Source organism: Equus asinus, chromosome 11 (assembly GCF_041296235.1).
Source record: "Equus asinus isolate D_3611 breed Donkey chromosome 11, EquAss-T2T_v2, whole genome shotgun sequence".
NCBI classification, from domain to species: Eukaryota; Metazoa; Chordata; class Mammalia; order Perissodactyla; family Equidae; genus Equus; species Equus asinus.
Genome location: NC_091800.1, coordinates 1,545,402 through 1,562,877, shown reverse-complemented (window position 1 = coordinate 1,562,877; position 17,476 = coordinate 1,545,402). Strand labels below are relative to the sequence as shown.

Here is a 17,476-nt window from a genome sequence, read left to right as displayed (position 1 = left end):
TTCCTGCCTGTCTGTTGGCCGATCATTTCCTCCATTCTCTCCTATGGAGCCTCTACATAGGGAAATTGAACACATGTGCACTTGCTCCCCCAGTTCCAGAGATATAAGAGGCAGAGAGAGAGAGAGAGATGGAAACAGGAGGAGGGAAAGAAGGAGGGGGCTAAAGACAATGAGTAAGAAGGAAGGGCCAGGTTTTTTGTTCTTAACCCTGGGTTGTGTACCATCCCAACTCCTTGGCTGCATTCTATTCAGAAGTCACTTCCTAATGACTGTGCGGTTCCACAAGGATGTGCACAGCAGGAGACAGTGAGCACCGGGAGCCGTGGTGGAGGCTGCCCTCCACATAGGCCGACATGAGGCACTTGGTTCCGACTCTAAGGGAAACAGGAGACCGTGGAATCTTTCATGCCAGTGACTGGCAATATCTGAATTTCCTCTAATTTCAACCCGTTAAAGGTGCAGATGTGTAAATGAGGCCCAGAGGGGCAGGGAGTTGCTCAAGGCCCAAAAGCTGTGACACAGGCCTGTTTTAAGGGGTACTCCACACGATAGCCCACCCCTTCTTGTCATTCTTTCATCTCTAAGTGTGTGCATCAGACACAAGTGAAACCAGACAACAGGTGTTGTCACTACTGTCTCTTCTGCAGCTGAGGACTTCCTGAGGGAGCTATTTCTGGCCTCGTCCCTATCGTGCAGGTTGAAGGATTGAGGAGGCCTTGCGAGGCACAATGGTGTTTCCAGGACACAGAGCTTCTAGGGAAAGAGAGGCGTGAACTCAGCTGAACTCAGCTTCCTCAAGCTGGAAACCTGGTTCCATCTCAAGGTCCTGTGTGGGGCTCTGTGCTGGCTATTTGTGTACAATTCTGGTGATGACATGGGCAAGGAGGGTGAGCAGCCAAGATCCCAGAGGGGTTTTGGGTGGGTGTGATTGAAGGAAGGGGCCCAGGTAAGGGAACCTTGAGGAAGTGACCTCACTTCCTTGGTGACAGACCCTAACAGAACTTAGCACACTGGTCTCCAGGCGCCCACATTCTAGACATAGCCTCCTATTGAGCTCACTTGAGTAGAGACACTCAAGAGAGCAGGATGCTCTGCTGTTGTCTCCTGACTTGTCGAGGCTGTGGCTTCAGGAAAGCCAAGAAACAGAGCCTTTTCAGTTGCTACACACATTGGCTTGGCCCTCACCTGCACCACCTCTGGCCATTTGGCAAGAGGAGCCCTCAGGTAACACAGGGCAGGCCAACCTCCTTAGGCCACAATGGAATCCCAACCCCACACCCCTCTGAGCCTCCTTGTGTGTCCGGGGGGAGTGGAGTGAGGGACGGCGGGGCTGAGGGGGCACTCATCCTAGGCAGGAGCCCTTTGCTGGGTGTTGGAAGCCTGGCAGTGCATCGTGTTCCCAGCCTAGGTGTTGGCTAGCAGGATGGGAGAGTGGGTGCTGGGGACCAAGCTCCTCTATGCATATGTCAGTCCAGAGCCCTCCAGGGGTCATCTCATTCCCTCCTGGCTGGAGTTCTACACAGACACTGCTGGGTACCTGATCCCTGCTGGGGTTTCCTCCTGTGGCCAAGTCGAGGCAGGTGCCTGAGACATCCCGGCACGGCTCTCGGGCACTGTCTTTGCAGAGCTGCACGCAGGAGGTGGTCAAAGAGCTGGCAGATGGCTTCGGGTACTCCATCTCCCTGGACAGGGGCCAACTGCACCGCACCATCATCAATAACCAGGGCTGCTCTGAGGTGAGAGTGGGCACGGAGGGGTCTTCCCACCCAGGCCCCTGAGATGACCAGGGCAGGCCCAGAATCCAACCTCAAACTGCCCATCTCCTGGGACCCTAACAGGGCTGTCCCCCATGAGTGTCCCACAGTCCCAAAGGAATCTGGACTTCTGCTCCTCCCCACCAGCTGCATAGGAGGATAGGAGGGCACTCTTTGCATTTTCCTAGGAAGATTAGAGAAAACGTTGTCACTTCCCACTAGGCCCTGAGTATCTTTGAATTTTGCCTTTTTTGGAACATGCAACCTCGATAACGAGGGTCTCCAAACTCCCTTTAATGTAAGAGAAATAACCATCAGCGTGTTTTGGAAGTCAAAGGGATTCTCAGAGTGTGTCACTGCCTTGTACACTGTTTCCAGACCGGGGCGGGGTGGGGTGGCCACATAACATTTCCCTCCAGGTTGGGGCCCAATGAAGCCTCAGGCAGTTAGAGGGGCTGGCCCTCAGCCCTCACTTTGGGCAGCTCTCAGTTCTGACCCACATGACCTAGAGAAGCTACCTGGCATACCTAAGCCTCTGTTCTCCTCTCTAGAGAGGGGGTGTCTGTTGAGGACTCCCTGGGCTGGTGCTCTTCACAGAGGGAGGTCTGTTGTCCCTCAGCAAGCAAATGGCCTCGAGGGAGATCAATGTGGAATCCTTCGCAGGACCAAAGTCAGATTGTACTTTGAGAGCCCAGAACCTTGCTGAGTGTGGGAGCTCCTGTGTCTCCTGTCGCACATGTCTGGGAGGGGCTAGGAGGTCCTGGGTCAGCTGCAGACCTCGATAATGCTGGTGGTTCACAGTGTTGGCCCTGACCCTGTGTCCTCCTCATCCCACCCAGCGTGAAGATGAGTCCACTCTGTCTGTAACTGAGGCCTGCAGGATGCGTGCCCTCCAGGCAGGCATGATGCAGAGGCTCTCAGAGTCTGTGCTGCCAGCCTTCCCCAGCAGAGTCCTCTGCAGTGTCATCAACTCCCTCTACAGCTACTCAGGCTCCAGCACTTCCCACCAGGTCCTGGACCAGCCTTTTCCCAGGTGACTGCCTGCCTCCTCCTCAGGACAGTGGTGACTCTGCCCACTGCCAGCTGTGTGTCTTGCCTTGGGAATGTCACTACATCTCTCTGAGCCTGAGTTGGCTCCTCTGAAATGTGGGGTGAGAGAGGATGAACTTGCTAGGCTTCTCCCAGGGATGAATGGCATCAGCCATCCAGGTGCTTCCCTGGTGCCCGGCTCTGCAGAGAGGGTGGTGGGCCATGCTGTGGTTGCTGGTGGTGATTATTTCTCTGTCCCCCATGGAAAGTAGTCTTCACTTCACCTCTCCCTTCACTGGCTTGTGGCTTTTTGAGTTTGGAAAAGCACCTGGAGAGCACCCTGTCAAAGAGTTTGAGATGCCATCCAGCTGGGCCTGGTGCTTGTCCTTGGTGTAGCCACTTAGGGATCTCTAGGGTCACAGAGGGGCCACAGGCCCACTCAGACACCTGGGATGGTTCTGGTTGGAGGTCATTCAACAATGTCTATGAAGGACCTACTCTGAGCAGGACTTCTGGACACACTAAGTGTCACTCAGTGAATGAAGCAGACATCCTCCCTGGGCCTCCCCTCTATTCTGAGAGTCAGACAGTCACACTTGACATCATTCACAGGTCCCATCTACCCTCCATCCCGGGCGATGCCCTCATCCCCTTTGGGACACATGGAGGCAGCTTGGCCCATTGCGTGCGGGATGCTGGAGGACAGGACCACCTCCCAAAGTGAGTGGTCTTTGGGTCGAGAAGAAGGGCCTCCTGTCTCTAGCAAACAGCGTGCGGGGCGAGGATGGAGGCTGTGGCTGGGTCAGGCCTGGGAGAACCCTGCTTCTCACCCATCTTTTGATTCCCATGGGAGGGCTGACTTCTGGTGGCTTCCACTCCAGCAGGACTGGACTCAAAGAGAGCTGAGCATGGGTCCCAGGCCCCTTAAGAATTGGAAGGGAGGCTGGGCTGCGTTGTCCCCTAGAGACCCACTCCCAGCAGAGTCCCAACTCCTCCTGCCTCCCTTTCTCCACATCCACACCTTGTGAGCACCACCGCCAGGTCCATAGTAGGAGGTGTGTGAGCAAGCTGCTCCCAAATCTGCTGGAGTCTTCATTCCAGTGGCCCACATACATGGAGGGCTTGAGTGGGCTGTGTCCAGACCCTTGGGGAGGAGAATGTCAGTGGGAACAAGAGACTCTCACAGACTCTGTGTTCAGCCTGCTGGATGAGCAGGCCTGCCACAGCCAGGTCAGCCAGCCAGGGCTCAGGGCTGGGATGGGGCCCTCCTCTGGAGGGGGAGGGTCTGGCACAGGTGCGCAGATGCTAACAAGAGTGCCTTGGGAGGGCGGTGTTTAAGGAAAGGCCAGGCCACTGACTCTCTGGCCCATCTGCCTCCCTGCAGTGCTATCTATTTCCTGCTGGGAACCTGGCTGGGCCAAGGGCAGGATTGCAGGGAGCCCCTGTGGTTTCCCTGTTGGACCCTGCAGCTGGCCACTCTGCACGTCAGCTTTGGTGGCTCCGACGTGGAGGGCCATGCCTACCTTCTGCCAGGCCACCTGGAGCATCTCAAGGCCATTGAGGCTGAATGGAAAGGTGAGGGGACTGCAGTCTGGGAAGACTGTGTTGAGGTTCACGGGCTAGCATTCCCTTAGAGGCAGTGGAGTCCTTTCTATCTTTGGAAAGGCACAGAAACTGTCAGGTGTGTGCATGAAACTTTCTCTTTATCCTGCTCTAGAGCCAGCTCCAAAGCTCCTGCCACTTCCAGAGCCAGAGCCAGTGCCAGCCCCCGGGCTGGAGCCAGCTGCACCTGCAGTCTCACCACGTGTGGTAGAGCTGGAGCCAGCAGCCCCTGAGTCAGCCACTCCAGGACCAGAGCAAGGGCCACCAGTAAAGGCAGCCCCAGAGCCCAGCTGCCCCTGGGCCGTGACCACCGAGGACCAGCTGCGGGAGGAGAAGCCTAACATCTTGGACTTCCCTCCCCAGCTGGTGGCAGAGCAGCTGACGAGGATGGCTGCAGTGAGCAGAGGAGCTCACTGGGCGGGTGGCCCCTGCCTTCCCGGTGCCATGAGCAGCCCCACACCTGCCATTCCCTGCTCGGATTCCGATGATCTGGGTCCAAATCCCTGCTCCCTCCCTTATCAACACTGTGACCTGGGCAGATTTCTTTCTCCCCAAGCCTTCACTGTCCCCTAGCGAACAGGGGACAGTAGAGACGGACACTCAGCACCTGCTGTACAGGGTGGCTGTGCCGATGAATGAGGTGGGAGAGAGTGGAAGGTGGGCAGTCTGGCCCTTTGGTGGGGGATGGGCACTCACTGAAGTGCTGCCAGGTCCTTGGGTGGATCCCCCATCTGCGCAGGTGGCCGGGACAGCCTCAGCACTTATCAGGAAGGTGATGTGTATTGACTCCAGTGGAGACAGTCAAACAAAGCTGGGGGTTGTCCCTGCCTCAGGGGGAATGTGCATGGGAATGGGGAGTGGGACCCGAGGGGCACTGGGATGGGTCGATGATGGCCCTTCTGGTGGGCATGTGTGGGCTGCCTTCTGGAGCTTGGAGGAAGTGAGACGGGGCTGGGAGCGAATGTCCCCTCCCTTCCCCTCCTTTCCTGAATCCGGGGTCATCCTGGACTGGGTGCATTCAGTGGACACAGACAAAACCCAGGGACTCCCACAAGCCTCAGGCCACATGCTCTGCTTCCTGAGCTCCAGTTCTGATCTCACCCTGCTGGGCCTATGGGGGACTGTGGATGCTGAGCTGGGGTGCGGCAGGACCGGGTGACACTCCGCATCTTCTGCAGGAGCTGTTCAAGACGTTGGTGCCCACCCACTGCCTCGGCTCCATCTGGTCTGAGCGCGACAACAGGGAACGCGAGTCCCTGGCACCCACCGTCCGTGACACTGTGATGCACGACAACACCGTGGCCAATTGCATCCTCGTCACCTGCCTTGGGGACGCGAGCATGACAGCGCAGGACACGGCCAGGGTGGTTGAGCTGTGGATCAGGGTGGCTGAGGTAAGCCTTGGCACGCCCTGTCTGGATGCATGGGAATTGCCTCTTGTTTCTCAGCTCTCAGGATTGAAGTCTGGGGTCTTAGTCCCTGGACTGTTCCTTGACCCTCATGCCAGGGCCACGTTGACCTTGACTTGAGGTCCCAGTGGGGACAAGCTCAATTCCTTGTGAGCAGTGTTACTCATCGGGTGGCAGGTGTGCCCTCCCTGGCTTCCCTGGGCATCTGTCTCCTCCAGGACAGGAGAAGTCCGTGAAGTGACAGAAACCAGAGGCAGCAGAGCTTCAGCTCCCCCTCACGGCTCCATCTCTTCGCTTCCCCAGGAGTGCCGAGCCCTCGGGAACTTCTGTTCCCTCCACACAATCCTTTCTGCCCTGCAGAGCCCTGCCATTGCCCGTCTCCAAGACACCTGGGAACAAGTTTCCAGGTGGGTAGTGGGTGGTCTGCTCTCCAGCCAAGCACCATGAGGGTGAGGTGGCCCAGGCAACCTGATTTGGGCTGGCATGTCCCCCAAAGTCAGCTGAGACCACCTGGGAGGCAGCGAACGCCGGGCACAGGGACTGACCTGGGTGCTGGGTCTCTGAGTCTCTCAGCACCCTTAGGCCAGCAGTTCCATCCCAGGGATTCATTTCCTTCCAGACCAGATCCTGGCTTGAGCCCAGGTGGAGATTCTCAGGTGTTTCCTTTGCAGCAACAGAAGCCTCTATGCAGCTGAAACCAACACTGTTCCAAGGAGATCTGTTTGGGACATCTGGGAATGGAGGCCCCAAGGGACAAGAGGAGAGGCCCCTCCACAGTCCCATGGGGACCCAGAGCTCAGAATACCCAGTGAAATCCCTCATCCAGGCCCCAGGCAGTTTGGATCTGCTGGGTTCTCAAACAAATGGGACTTGCCTTCAAGCATGCCACAGTTTTTCTTGCTTGCTTGCTTGCTTTCTTTCCCCACCCTGCAGGGAGAGTTCTCGAACCTGGAAGAAGTGGGTCAGGAGAGAGAAACGCGTGAGCAGGGAGCTGCTAGTGCAGGTAACCTGGAGGCTGGAGATCTGGAAGGAGGCCAGAAGGAGGGGGGAGGGGAACATCCCGAGGGGATCCTAGGAGGTGAGGCTATGGCAAGGCTCGGCCCAGGCTGGAGGTCAGAGAGCCCTGTGAGGGTGGGGTAGGCCGGGGACACTCGGCCAGGTCCCCCAAGACAACCTGCCCTCCCCCTCCCTGTCTGTTCAGCTGGGGTCTGGACGCAACCCTGGAGTCCAGAGGTCGGGGCCTTGGTCAGATTTGGAGCCAGGGCTGGGGTGAAGGCAGCGGGGACAGGGCCTGTAGCTGGCACGGGGAGCAGCCTCTCCCAGTGGGTCCTTGAGCCAGTCACTGCCCCTCTGGGGGCCTCCGTCTCCTCCTCTGGGAAGTGGAGGGAGATGATCAGCGGCGCAGGCCTCCCAGCGGGGTGCTACCATCCAAGGGAGGACAGGAACGCAAGGAGATTTGTGCCGGCTCCTCCTCGAGAGGTGAGGGGAGAGCAGTGATGACACACAGATGACTCTGAGTCCTCAGGAGACTCCTGGAAGCAGGTGACTTTCTCCTCACACTTTTCAGCTGAGGAAAGAGGGCCAGGGAGGCCTGGGCAGGCCCAAGGTCACATAGGACTGAGTCCTGGAGCTGGGACTGGTCTAGAATCAGAGCACCCTGCAGTTTGGTGCAGCAGAGGCAGCAGGGGACTGGAGCCGATGGCCAGGGTCTGAGATCAGGGGCCTTGGGGGGACATGTGGAGGGGAGTATGGGCACACTGACCCTGTCTTTGGCCCCAACAGGAGGCGACCTCTGTGTTAAAGACTGCAGAGAGGGCCCGCCAGGGAGCCCAGGAGAGGCAGCAGCAGCAGGAGAGGGTGACTGTGGGCGAGGGGTGTAGGAGTCAGAGGAGGGGGGCTCCCCCTCCCAGCTGGAGACCTCCCTCAGAAGAGGGGCCTTCCTCCTCAGGCGAATCTGCTGTGGCTGCCAAGCATGACGGGCCTGCAGTGGCAGTGAGCAGGAGGAGGCCTGGAAGGGCTGGCAGCAGGGCAGATTTGGGGTGGGGAAGGGCAGGGGCCACTGCCCCTGGGAGGGGCCAACAGCCATCCCTGGGACTTGACTGATGGAGTTTGGTGTTCCTGGAGGGGAGCGGGGGAGGGAATTGTGTGTGTTGGGATGTCCTGAGGATCCTAGGCTGCTCTGTGTGGGAGCGTGGGGTGGGCAGGAGGCTGGGCTGAAGGGTTTCAGGGGAAGGTTCATGGGGGCACCTGAGAGCGGGAGCTCATCACCATGCCCATCCTGATGGCGGCACAGGGTGTCGTCCCCTCCCTGGTGACGTTCTTCTGTTCCCTGGAGCTGCTGGATGCTACAATGGAGGATTATGTGGAGGTGAGTGAGCCCGGAGGTGGCTCCAGGGGCTCAGGCTCCTGAGGTTGGGGAGGAGACAGTCCTGTCCTGAGCCCTGAGCTCTCTGCATTTGGCAAAGGTCCTCTCAGCAGGGCCTCCAGCCTCGTGTGGGAGTTGGGGTGTCAGGCCCATCTCCCCAGTGGGTGATTCAGGCTCTGCATAAGCCACTGTCCAGGTTCCCTGGGCTGCTGAGGCTCAGAGCTGCCTGACTGTGTGGCCGCAGGAGGTGGTGTCTGAGCTGGATTCAGCGTCTCCCTCTGGACCTGCCAGTGAGGGAAGAGAAGTCGGGCCCCTCCCAGTCAGGAAGCACATCAGTGGCTGAGCTGTCTCTTCCTGCCTGAGGCCTGAGTCTCCCCACGTGTCATCAGAGAGGGTTGGGTTACAAGGTCTCTTGCCTCAGTTGCTCTGTGCCCCCTGCTCTGGAGCCCAGAGACTGGCCCAGGTCCAAGTCTGGGCTCTGGATGGGCCTGCCCACTGGCAGTAGTGCAGCATTGCAAGAGGTGTGGACGGGGGCTAGTGCTGGCCAAGGGGGCTGTTTCTGATGGACTGCGGCTGTCTGCTTTCCAGGGCAATGTGCTCAACTGTCGGAAATGGAATGAGGTGAGTGGCTGTGGCCTCCCGGTGGGGAGGGTGGGGGTTGGAAATCAGAGACCCCCCAGCAGTGGGCAGCACCCCCTCTGGCCCAATCCCCAGGGTGGAACATTTATTTGCACAGTTCGATATACAGAGCTAGGGATCCTATGGCATTGGTGGGTGGGGGAAGGGCTGGCATCAAAGACTCCTTCCTGGAGGAGGAGCTATTTTGGGCCAAGTGTGAGAGCAGGCAAGTCCTGACTGGAATAGCAAGGAGGGAGGGTTCCCAAGTGGGCAAAGGCCCCAGACTGGCCCCTTGCCCCCTTCCTCAGCCCCTCCACGAGCCCTGCAGGGTCCCCCACTCAGGCCCTGTAAGCATCCTGTGCTTGCTCTGTCCTAGCAATTCAAACTGATGGAGGAGATCGAGCTGCTCCAGGAGGCTGCAAATCTGTACACCATGCAGCCCGACGAGCACTTTGGGGCCTGGTTCCAGGCCGTGGAGCCCCTGAGCGAGGAGGAGAGGTGAGTCGGGTCATGAGTTGGGGGAGGGCAGGGCAGACTCTCTATGCTGACCAGCTCCAGAGCCCATGGCCATGGCTCCATGGTCAGCCTCAGATCTGGTTGCATGGCGACCCCTGGGGTCCTTCGACTCCAGCTGCTGGCAGGCTGCAGGATGCACATGTGATGTGTGGCTCCTGAGAGCTCCCAGCTCCGCTCTGTCCTGTAGCTACAGCCTGTCCTGCCAGCTGGAGCCCCGATACCACTGGGTCAGAAAGATTCGACTCTTCTTCAAACACAAGAAGGACCGCTCAGGGCAGAGTGAGTGTCTAGACCGGCAGTGGCTGAATCCATGGGCTCAGGAAAAATTCAGGCTGAGTGTGGGCCTGGGGAGGCAGACAGCTGGCCCTGGGTTCCAGCTCCACTGCTGAGCAGTCCTGTCCTGGGCAGTTGCACTCACGTTCCTGGGATTGGTTTCCTCCTCTGTGAAGTGGGTGACGCTAAATATCAGCCCCTGTGTCAGGGACAGATGGGGTGCTGTTGGCTGACTGAGCACTGAGCACAGGGCTGGAGCACAGAGCGCAGTGGGGACCGGGATGGGGTGTGCACTGTGTTTCCAGGGCAGGCCGCTCAGGAAATGCCTCTCTTTCTCCAGACACCAGACCCTCCACCAAGGGCCCAGTGGTGGTGGTTGATGACCCTCCTGAGACCAGCTGAGCTACAGCGGGGACACAGCATTGACACTCAGGGTGCACAGGGCCACCTCCCCTGATTCTGATGAGGAGAACTTTGTGATCTGTTTCTTGGGGTCCCATTGGCCACGAGGGAAGGCACCAACCCCTCTTCTCCCTCCCCCCTTTTCCCCAGCACCTATTTCCCTATTTGGCGGGGCCATATTTTGTTGTCAATGGTAAATGCTCCGTTTGAGTATTATATTAAATTGTTGCTTCTTTCTAATCCTGGGAGTGGAGGTGTGAGTCTTTCGCTCGCAGCGCTCATGGAAACCAGATCCAGAAACTCACATTCCTCCTCAAATTTAGAAATCTCCCAGAGTGAGCAGCTCAGTTTATGTGGAGAAGGGAGAAGTGCCAGTCCCCTCCCTGGCTACTGAAGGACATGCCCAAGTCCCCCTCCCGCCAAGGACAGGATCATTGCAGTGTGGTTCAACCTGTCCAGGAGCAGAGATGGCCCCTCCGACCTCTTGGGACTAAGCGGTTGGAGGCGTTTTCTCAGCCAGAGCCACAACCACTAAGCTGGGCGTGTCTGTCAAACTAGCACGTGCCTGTCCCTAGCACACGTCCTGCCCAGGACAGTGGCTGCCTTTCGACACTCTGCCGGAAGAGGGAACATTTTCCCAGTTTCTCTTGCACACAGATTAGGACCTTGTTTTCTGATTCAGTCTCCAGAATGGCTTCAGCTCTAAGTGGGGAAAATACCGTCAAAAGCTCAAAACGTGCACATAGAGAGGACGAGGCCAGAGGAAGGTCCTGTGGACATGGACCATGGGCAGGCAGGACTCTGCCTTCTTGGGCCCACTAGGGGCTCCCTGTTCACCTCTGACCTAGACTGGATCCCCCTGGGCTTCGGGTCCCTGACTCCAAATACCATTTCCTGCTTGTTGTCTATCCAAGGGGAAAGCTGTGGGATGCAGCTTTTAGGGCCTCAGCCAGGTCTCCCTCCAGAAACCTAGTGCTCCCAACAATCTGTTCCAGAAAATATCACCAGAGACAACACTTTCCAACTCATCTTATGAGGCCAGAAGAACCCTAAAAGCAAAACTAGAGTTTAAAAGTAGGAAAAACTTGAGAACAACAAGTCTCAGAAATGAGCAGTTACCGTTTTCTACGAAATATTAGAAAACTGAAGCCAACAATGTAAAACAATCATACACCAGGACAAAGAGGAAATTTTTTCAGGTATGCAAGGTTGTATCAGCATTCCAAAATTAGATCAATGTGATCCACCCTGTCATAGGCTAAAGGAGAAATTTATACCTATATGTCAGTTGGTATGTGGGGGAAGTCATCAGATAGTACATATTAGATATGTCAGGTTCTTTCTCTATCAATTGCACCTCATTAAAGCTCTTACAAAAATGAACCTAGATATAGAATTTACACTTTCACAAACTTTTAGAAAATGGAACAGAGACCTAAATGTAATGCAAAACAATACAACTTCTAAAAAGATTATGCAACAAACTCTAAGTGGACTCGAATCTGGAATTATTAAGATACAAACTGAAAATATAATCTAGGAAAAAAAACTGATGTTAGACTTTATTTATTATTTTGGTAAGGAAGGTTGACCCTGAGCTAACATCTGCGCCGATTTTCCTCTATTTGGCCTGTGGGATGCTGTCACGGCATGGCTTGACAAGCTGTGTAGGTCTACACCCAGGATCCGAACCTGTGAACCCCAGGCTGCCGAAGTGGAGTGCGTGAACTTCACCACTGCGCCAGCGGGCCGGCCCCAAGTTAGACTGTATTAAATTAAAAACTCCTGCTTTGTGGAAGGCAAAATCGATGAGTCAAAAGACAAATTACAGACTGGCAGACGATATTCGCAAAACAGATACATGATAAAGAAAATATGTCCAAGATATATGCAAAGAATTCTTAAAAGTCAACCACAACAAAAAAATAAACAACCTTATTGAAAAATGGGCAAATGACCTGAATATATCCCTCACCAAAGAAGACATACAGATGGCAAACGAGCCTGAGGACAGATGACCACCGCCACAGGTCATTCGGGAATTTCATATAAAACCTCAATGAGATACTTCTACACACCTATTAGAACTGATAAATGCAGGAAACTGGAGCCCGTTTCCGGTGTATCTGACAGTTGGTTCCATGGTGTCTGGCAGGTGGTTCCTGTGTGTCTGGCATATGGTTCTGGTACATTCGAAAGGTGGTTCTGGCATGTCCAGCAGGTTGCAACAGTGTGTCTGGGACCTGATTCCATCCTGTCCGGTTGATGCTTTCAGAGTGTCCTGGCTTTGTTTCCGGCCTGTCTTGCAATTAGTTCCCGCATGTCTGGTGGGTGATTCTGGCGTGTCTGGCAGATTTTCCAGCCTTTTCCAGAAATTGGTACTGGCGTATCCAGGACCTGGTTCCGGTGTATCCGGCAGGTGATTTTGGCGTGTCCGGCAGGTTGTTCTGGCGTGTTAGGATGGTGGTTCCAGCTTGTGTGGCAGGTGTTTGTGGCATATCCGGCACCTGGTTCTGGCATATTTGGGAGGTGGTTTCAGTGTATCTGGTACTTGGTTCTGGGATATCCAACAGGTGGTTCCGAAGTGTGTGGCAGGTGGTTCCTGTGTGTCTGGCATGTGGTTCTGGTAGGTTCGGATGATGGTTCCGGCCTGTCCGTTAGGTGCTTCCAGCATGTCTGGAAGTTGGTTCTGGTGTGTCAGACTCATGTTTCCAGTGTGTCCGGTGGGTGCTTCCGGTGAGTCTGGTGGGTCGTTATGGGATGTCTGTGTGGTGGTGCCAGAGTGTTCGGCGGGTGCTTTTGGCATGCCTATCGGGTTTTTCCAGCATCTAAGGTGCCTGGTTCGAGCATATCCAGCAGGTGAGTTCTTTCTCAGCTTCCTAAAGAGCTGGAAGCAAGACAGTTTGTGGCTTGTCTCCCCTTGAGGGATGGAGGCAGTGCTTTGTGCCATCCACCTCTCGAGCAATATAGGGCATGGTTGAGAGCAAATGGGCCTTTCTGAAATAGGGTCTTTCTGACACTCTCTCCACGAGTGCACAAGGGCGGTTGGTTAAAAGCCTCTTGTCTCTATCCTCCTAAGCTTGTGGAATCACAATCATACGGGCCTTGGCCCCATTGCTTAAGGGGAAGATGTAGCCATTACCCCTGAGCCAGGTTGGCAAGAGGGAAATGTGGCAGAAGCAGAAGTTCTAAAGCAGCGAGTTAAGGGCTGGGAGGAAATGGCGTTCAACTGCCTGTGTGTGAGAGGTTCCCAGTATGCTGTAAGAGCACTGTGGAAAGCGACTTCTTTCTCAGCTTCCTAAAGAGCTGGAAGCAAGATGGTTCGTGTCTTGTCTCCCCTTGAGGGATGGAGGCAGTGCTTTGTGCCTTCCACCTCTAGAGCAATGTAGGGCACGGCTGAGAGCAAAGGGGCTTTTCTTCCATAGGTGCTTTCTGACACTCTCTCCTCCAGTGCACAAGGGCGGTTTGTTAAAAGCCTATTGTCTCTCTCCTCCTAAGCATGTGGACGCACAATCATTCGGGCCTTAGCCTCCTTGCTTAAGGAGAAGATGTAGGCATTTTGTCTGAGCCGGGTTGGCAAGATGGAAATGCCCCAAAAGCAGAAGTTCTAAAGCAATGAGTTAAGGGCTCCAAATAAACAGCATTTCAGGTGCCTTTGTATGAGATGTTCAAGGTACACTATAAGAACAGTGTGGAAAGTGAGTTCTTTCTCAGCTTCCTAAAGAGCTGGAAGCAAGATGGATTATTGCTCATCTCCCCTTGAGGGTTGGAGGCAGTGTTTTGTGCCTTGCAGTTTTAGGGCAATGTAGGACTCTGCTGAGCAAACTTGGCCTTTCTTCCATAGCTGCTTTCTGAACACTCTCTCCACCCATGCACAAAGGCGGCATGAGAGGTTGCCGGTATGCTGTAAGAGCACTGTGGAAAGCGAGTTTTTCTTAACTTCCAAAGAGTGGTTGGTTAAAATCCTATTGTCTCTCTCCTCCTAAGCATGTAGAAGGACAATCATTCATGCCTCAGCCGAATGATTCGGGCGGGTCTTGTGTGACCCACCTGCCTTAAATGCTGGAACCAACTGCTGGACACTTCAGAAGCATCATCTGGAAACGGTGGAACCACCCACCGCAGATGTGAGAATCAGGTCCAAAATGTGCCAGAGCACCTGCAGGACACACCAGAACCATCTGACTCAAATGCCAAAATCACCTGCCGGATACACAAGAACCACTTGATGGACACTCCAGAATCACATGACGGGCATGAAAGAACCATCTCTCAGAGTGCCAGAACCATGTGCTGGAAACGCCAGAACCACATCACTGACAGACATGAACCACCTGCTGGACACGCCTGAACCATCTGCTTCACTCGCCAGAACCACCTTCTGGACAAGCCAAAATCACCTGCTGGATGCACTGGAACCAGGCCCCTTAGAAGCCGGAAAAAGCCAACAGACATGCCAGAAGCACCTGCCGCACACTCTGAAACCACGATACAGACATGCCTGAATGACCCGCCATACACACCAGAAGCACCCACCAGACACGCCAGAACCACCTGGAACCACCCGCCGGACACACTGGAACCATGACACTGACACGCCAGAACCACCTTGCAGACATGCCAGAAGCACCCAAAGGACATGCTGGAACCATCTTCCGAACATACCAGAACCACATGCCAGACACACAGGAACCACCTGCCAGACACTTCGCAACCACCTGTTGGATATGCCGAGACCACGTGCCAGATACACTGAAACCAGCTCCTGAATACACCAGAACCAGGTGCTGGCCATGCCACAAACACCTGCCAGACAAGCCAGAACCACCAGCCTAACACGCCAGCACAACCTGCCGGACATGCCAAAATCACCTGCCAGATAAACTGGAACCAGGTCCTGGATACGCCAGAACTAATTTCCAGAAAAGTCCAGAACAACCTGCCAGGCAGCCTGGAATCCCCTGCCAGGCATGCGGGAACCAACTGTCAAACATGCCGGAACCAACACCTGGACACACTGAACGCACCAACCACACACGAAGGAATCAGCGTCCGGACACACGGTAGCCACCAGCCAGACACACCAGAACCACTTTCAGAACATACTGGAACCATATGCCAGACACACAGGAACTACCTGCCAGACACCACGGAACCAATGGTCAGATACGATGGAACCAGGCACCCAGTACACTGAAGCCACCTGCTGAACACGCCCAAACGCTGTGCTGGACATACCAGATCCATATGATGGATACACCAGAAACAGGTCCAGCACAGGCCAGAACCAGGTTCCAGAAATACCTGAAACAGCTGCCGGACACACCTGAACCACCTGTTAGACCAGTCTGAACCACTAGATGGAGAATCCTGAACCACATGCCAGGCACACCGGAACCAGGTGCCCCACACGCTAGAACCACCTTCTGGACATGTCTGAACCACCTACAAGTCTTGTGAGAACCACCTGCCAGATACAGCGGATACAGGTGTCGCACACACCGAAACCAGGTGATGGACATGACTGACCACCTGCAAGACATGCCAGAACCAGGTGCCAGACACACTGGAACCAGGTGCCAGACACACTGGAACCACCTGCCAGACACCTCAAAATCCCCTGCTGGATACGACGGAACCTTGTGACACAAACGTCGGAATCATCTACCAGACATGCCGGGACCACCTCTTGGACATGCTGGAACCAGGTGCCTGATTCACTGAAAGTACCTGCCAGACACACCAGAACCAGGTGTCAGACATGCCTGGACAACCCACAGGACACGTCAAAATCACCTGCATGATACCCTGGAACCATGTGCTAGACATAACGGAACCACCTGCCAGATACACCAGAAACAGGCGCAGTACATGCCGGAACCAGGTGCCCCACACGACTGATTCACCTGCCGGACAAGACTCAACCATCTGCCGGACATGCCGAAACCACCTTCTGGGTGCTCTGGAACAATCTGTGTGCACGCCTGAACCACCCGCTGCACAAGTGTGACCCATGTGCCTGACATGCTGTAACCAACTGTTGGACATGTTGGAACCATCATCTGGACACTCTGTAACCACTCACCACAGTCGTGAGAATCAGGTCCAGAACGTGCCGGAAGCACCTGCAGGAGACGCCAGAACCACCTGACTCACACGCCGAAATCACCTGCCGAATATGCCAGAACCACTTGACGGACACTCTGGAATCACATGCAGGGCATGCCAGAACCACCTCTCAGATATGCCAGAAACACGTGCCAGACATGATGGAACCACTTTCTGGACAGACCTGAACCACCTGCCGAAAACACCAGAACCACCTGCTTGACTCACCAGAACCACCTGCGAGACATGCCAAAATCACCTGCCAGATACACTAGAACCAGGTCCCTTAGATGCTGGAAAAACCCGACAGCCATGCTGGAACCAGCCTCTGCACACTCTTTAACCACCACACAGACATGCCAGAACGACCCACCAGACACACCGGAAGCACCCACCAGACACACCTGGAAACACCTGCCGGACACACCTGAAACATGACTCTGACACACCAGAACCAACTCCCGCACATGCCAGAAGCACCTAACGGACACATCAGAACCATCTTCCAAACGTACCAGAACCACATGCCAGACACACAGGAACCACCTGCCAGACACTTCGCAAACACCTGTTGGATATGCTGAGACCACGTGCCAGATACACTGAAACCAATGGCGAATACGCCAGAACCAGGTGCCGGACATGCCACAAAAACCTGTCAGACAAGCCAGAACCACCATCCTAACATGCTGGAAAAACCTGCCAGACATAACAAAATCACCTGCCAGATACACCAGAACCAGCTCCTGGATACACCAGAACCAATTTCTGGAAAAGGCTGGAATCCCCCACTGCACATGCGGGAACCGAATGCCAGACATGCCGGAATCAACACCTGGACACTGTGAGCGCACCAACCACACACAACTGAATCAGGTCCTGGACACACAGTAGCCACCTGCCAGACACGCTGGAACCACCTTCAGAACATACCGGAACCACATGCCAGACACACAGGAAACACCTGTCAGACACCATGGAACCAACTGTCAGATACGGAACCAGGCGCCTGGTATGCCGAAGCCACCTGCTGAATACGCCAGAACCATGTGCCACACACGCAGGAACCATGTTATAGATACGCCAGGAACAGGTCCAGCACAGGCCAGATCCAGGTGCCAGACACGCCTGAAACAGCTGCCAGACACCCTTGAATCACCTTCTAGACCAGCCTGAACCACTTGACAGAAAATCCATAACCTGGTTCCGGTGTGCCCAGAACGTGCTTACGGTATCCAGTACCTGATTCTGCCATATGTGAGAGGTGATTCCGGCATGTCTGACAGTTGGTTCCGGGATGTCAGGCTCATGCTTCCGCCGTGTTTCATGGGTGGATCAGTGCTGTCCAGCACGTGGATCAGTTGTGTCTGGTGGTGGGTTGCAGCATATCTAGGGGTCGT

At 55.2% G+C, this 17,476-nt stretch overlaps 2 protein-coding genes across 18 annotated transcripts in view; both read left to right on the top strand.

The window, feature by feature from the left end:
• LOC123284071 (ral guanine nucleotide dissociation stimulator-like) overlaps positions 1-5,338 on the top strand; it is a 31,835-nt gene extending 26,497 nt beyond the window's left edge. For 8 of the 14 annotated variants that reach the window (XM_070520272.1, XM_070520265.1, XM_070520273.1 and 5 more), the window contains 6 exons: positions 648-887; positions 1,626-1,736; positions 2,594-2,787; positions 3,396-3,503; positions 4,168-4,358; positions 4,501-5,338. In XM_070520272.1, the coding sequence (XP_070376373.1) occupies positions 870-887; positions 1,626-1,736; positions 2,594-2,787; positions 3,396-3,503; positions 4,168-4,358; positions 4,501-4,958 (1,080 nt within the window). In that variant the 5' untranslated portion in view covers positions 648-869 and the 3' untranslated portion in view covers positions 4,959-5,338. The remainder of the gene's footprint in view (positions 1-647; positions 888-1,625; positions 1,737-2,593; positions 2,788-3,395; positions 3,504-4,167; positions 4,359-4,500) is intronic. The other 6 variants (XM_070520274.1, XM_070520268.1, XM_070520280.1 and 3 more) reach the window with 4 other exon arrangements.
• On the top strand, positions 4,961-10,208 carry LOC139046584 (ral guanine nucleotide dissociation stimulator-like). Of its 4 annotated transcripts, XM_070520282.1 has the most exons (11): positions 4,961-5,025; positions 5,564-5,779; positions 6,098-6,201; positions 6,728-6,797; positions 7,175-7,273; positions 7,577-7,651; positions 8,088-8,162; positions 8,748-8,780; positions 9,154-9,275; positions 9,481-9,572; positions 9,907-10,208. In XM_070520282.1, the coding sequence occupies exons 1-11, from the start codon at positions 5,017-5,019 to the stop codon at positions 9,966-9,968; spliced, it is 957 nt and encodes a 318-aa protein (XP_070376383.1). In that variant the 5' UTR covers positions 4,961-5,016; the 3' UTR covers positions 9,969-10,208. The 4 variants fall into 4 exon arrangements, with proteins under 4 accessions (XP_070376383.1, XP_070376382.1, XP_070376385.1 ...); XM_070520281.1 differs by lacking the exon at positions 4,961-5,025 and having other exon boundaries at positions 5,500-5,779; XM_070520284.1 differs by lacking the exons at positions 4,961-5,025; positions 7,175-7,273 and having other exon boundaries at positions 5,500-5,779.
• The last annotated feature ends 7,268 nt before the right edge of the window (positions 10,209-17,476 follow it).

Excerpts from the sequence above, each read along its gene's own strand:
- LOC139046584 (XM_070520281.1), top strand. The coding sequence starts at position 5,513 with ATGCTGAGCTGGGGTGCGGCAGGACCGGGTGACACTCCGCATCTTCTG. Across the intron at positions 5,780-6,097 it reads TGTGGATCAGGGTGGCTGAG|GAGTGCCGAGCCCTCGGGAA; the intron begins GTAAGCCTTGGC and ends TCGCTTCCCCAG. Across the intron at positions 9,276-9,480 it reads CCCCTGAGCGAGGAGGAGAG|CTACAGCCTGTCCTGCCAGC; the intron begins GTGAGTCGGGTC and ends TCTGTCCTGTAG.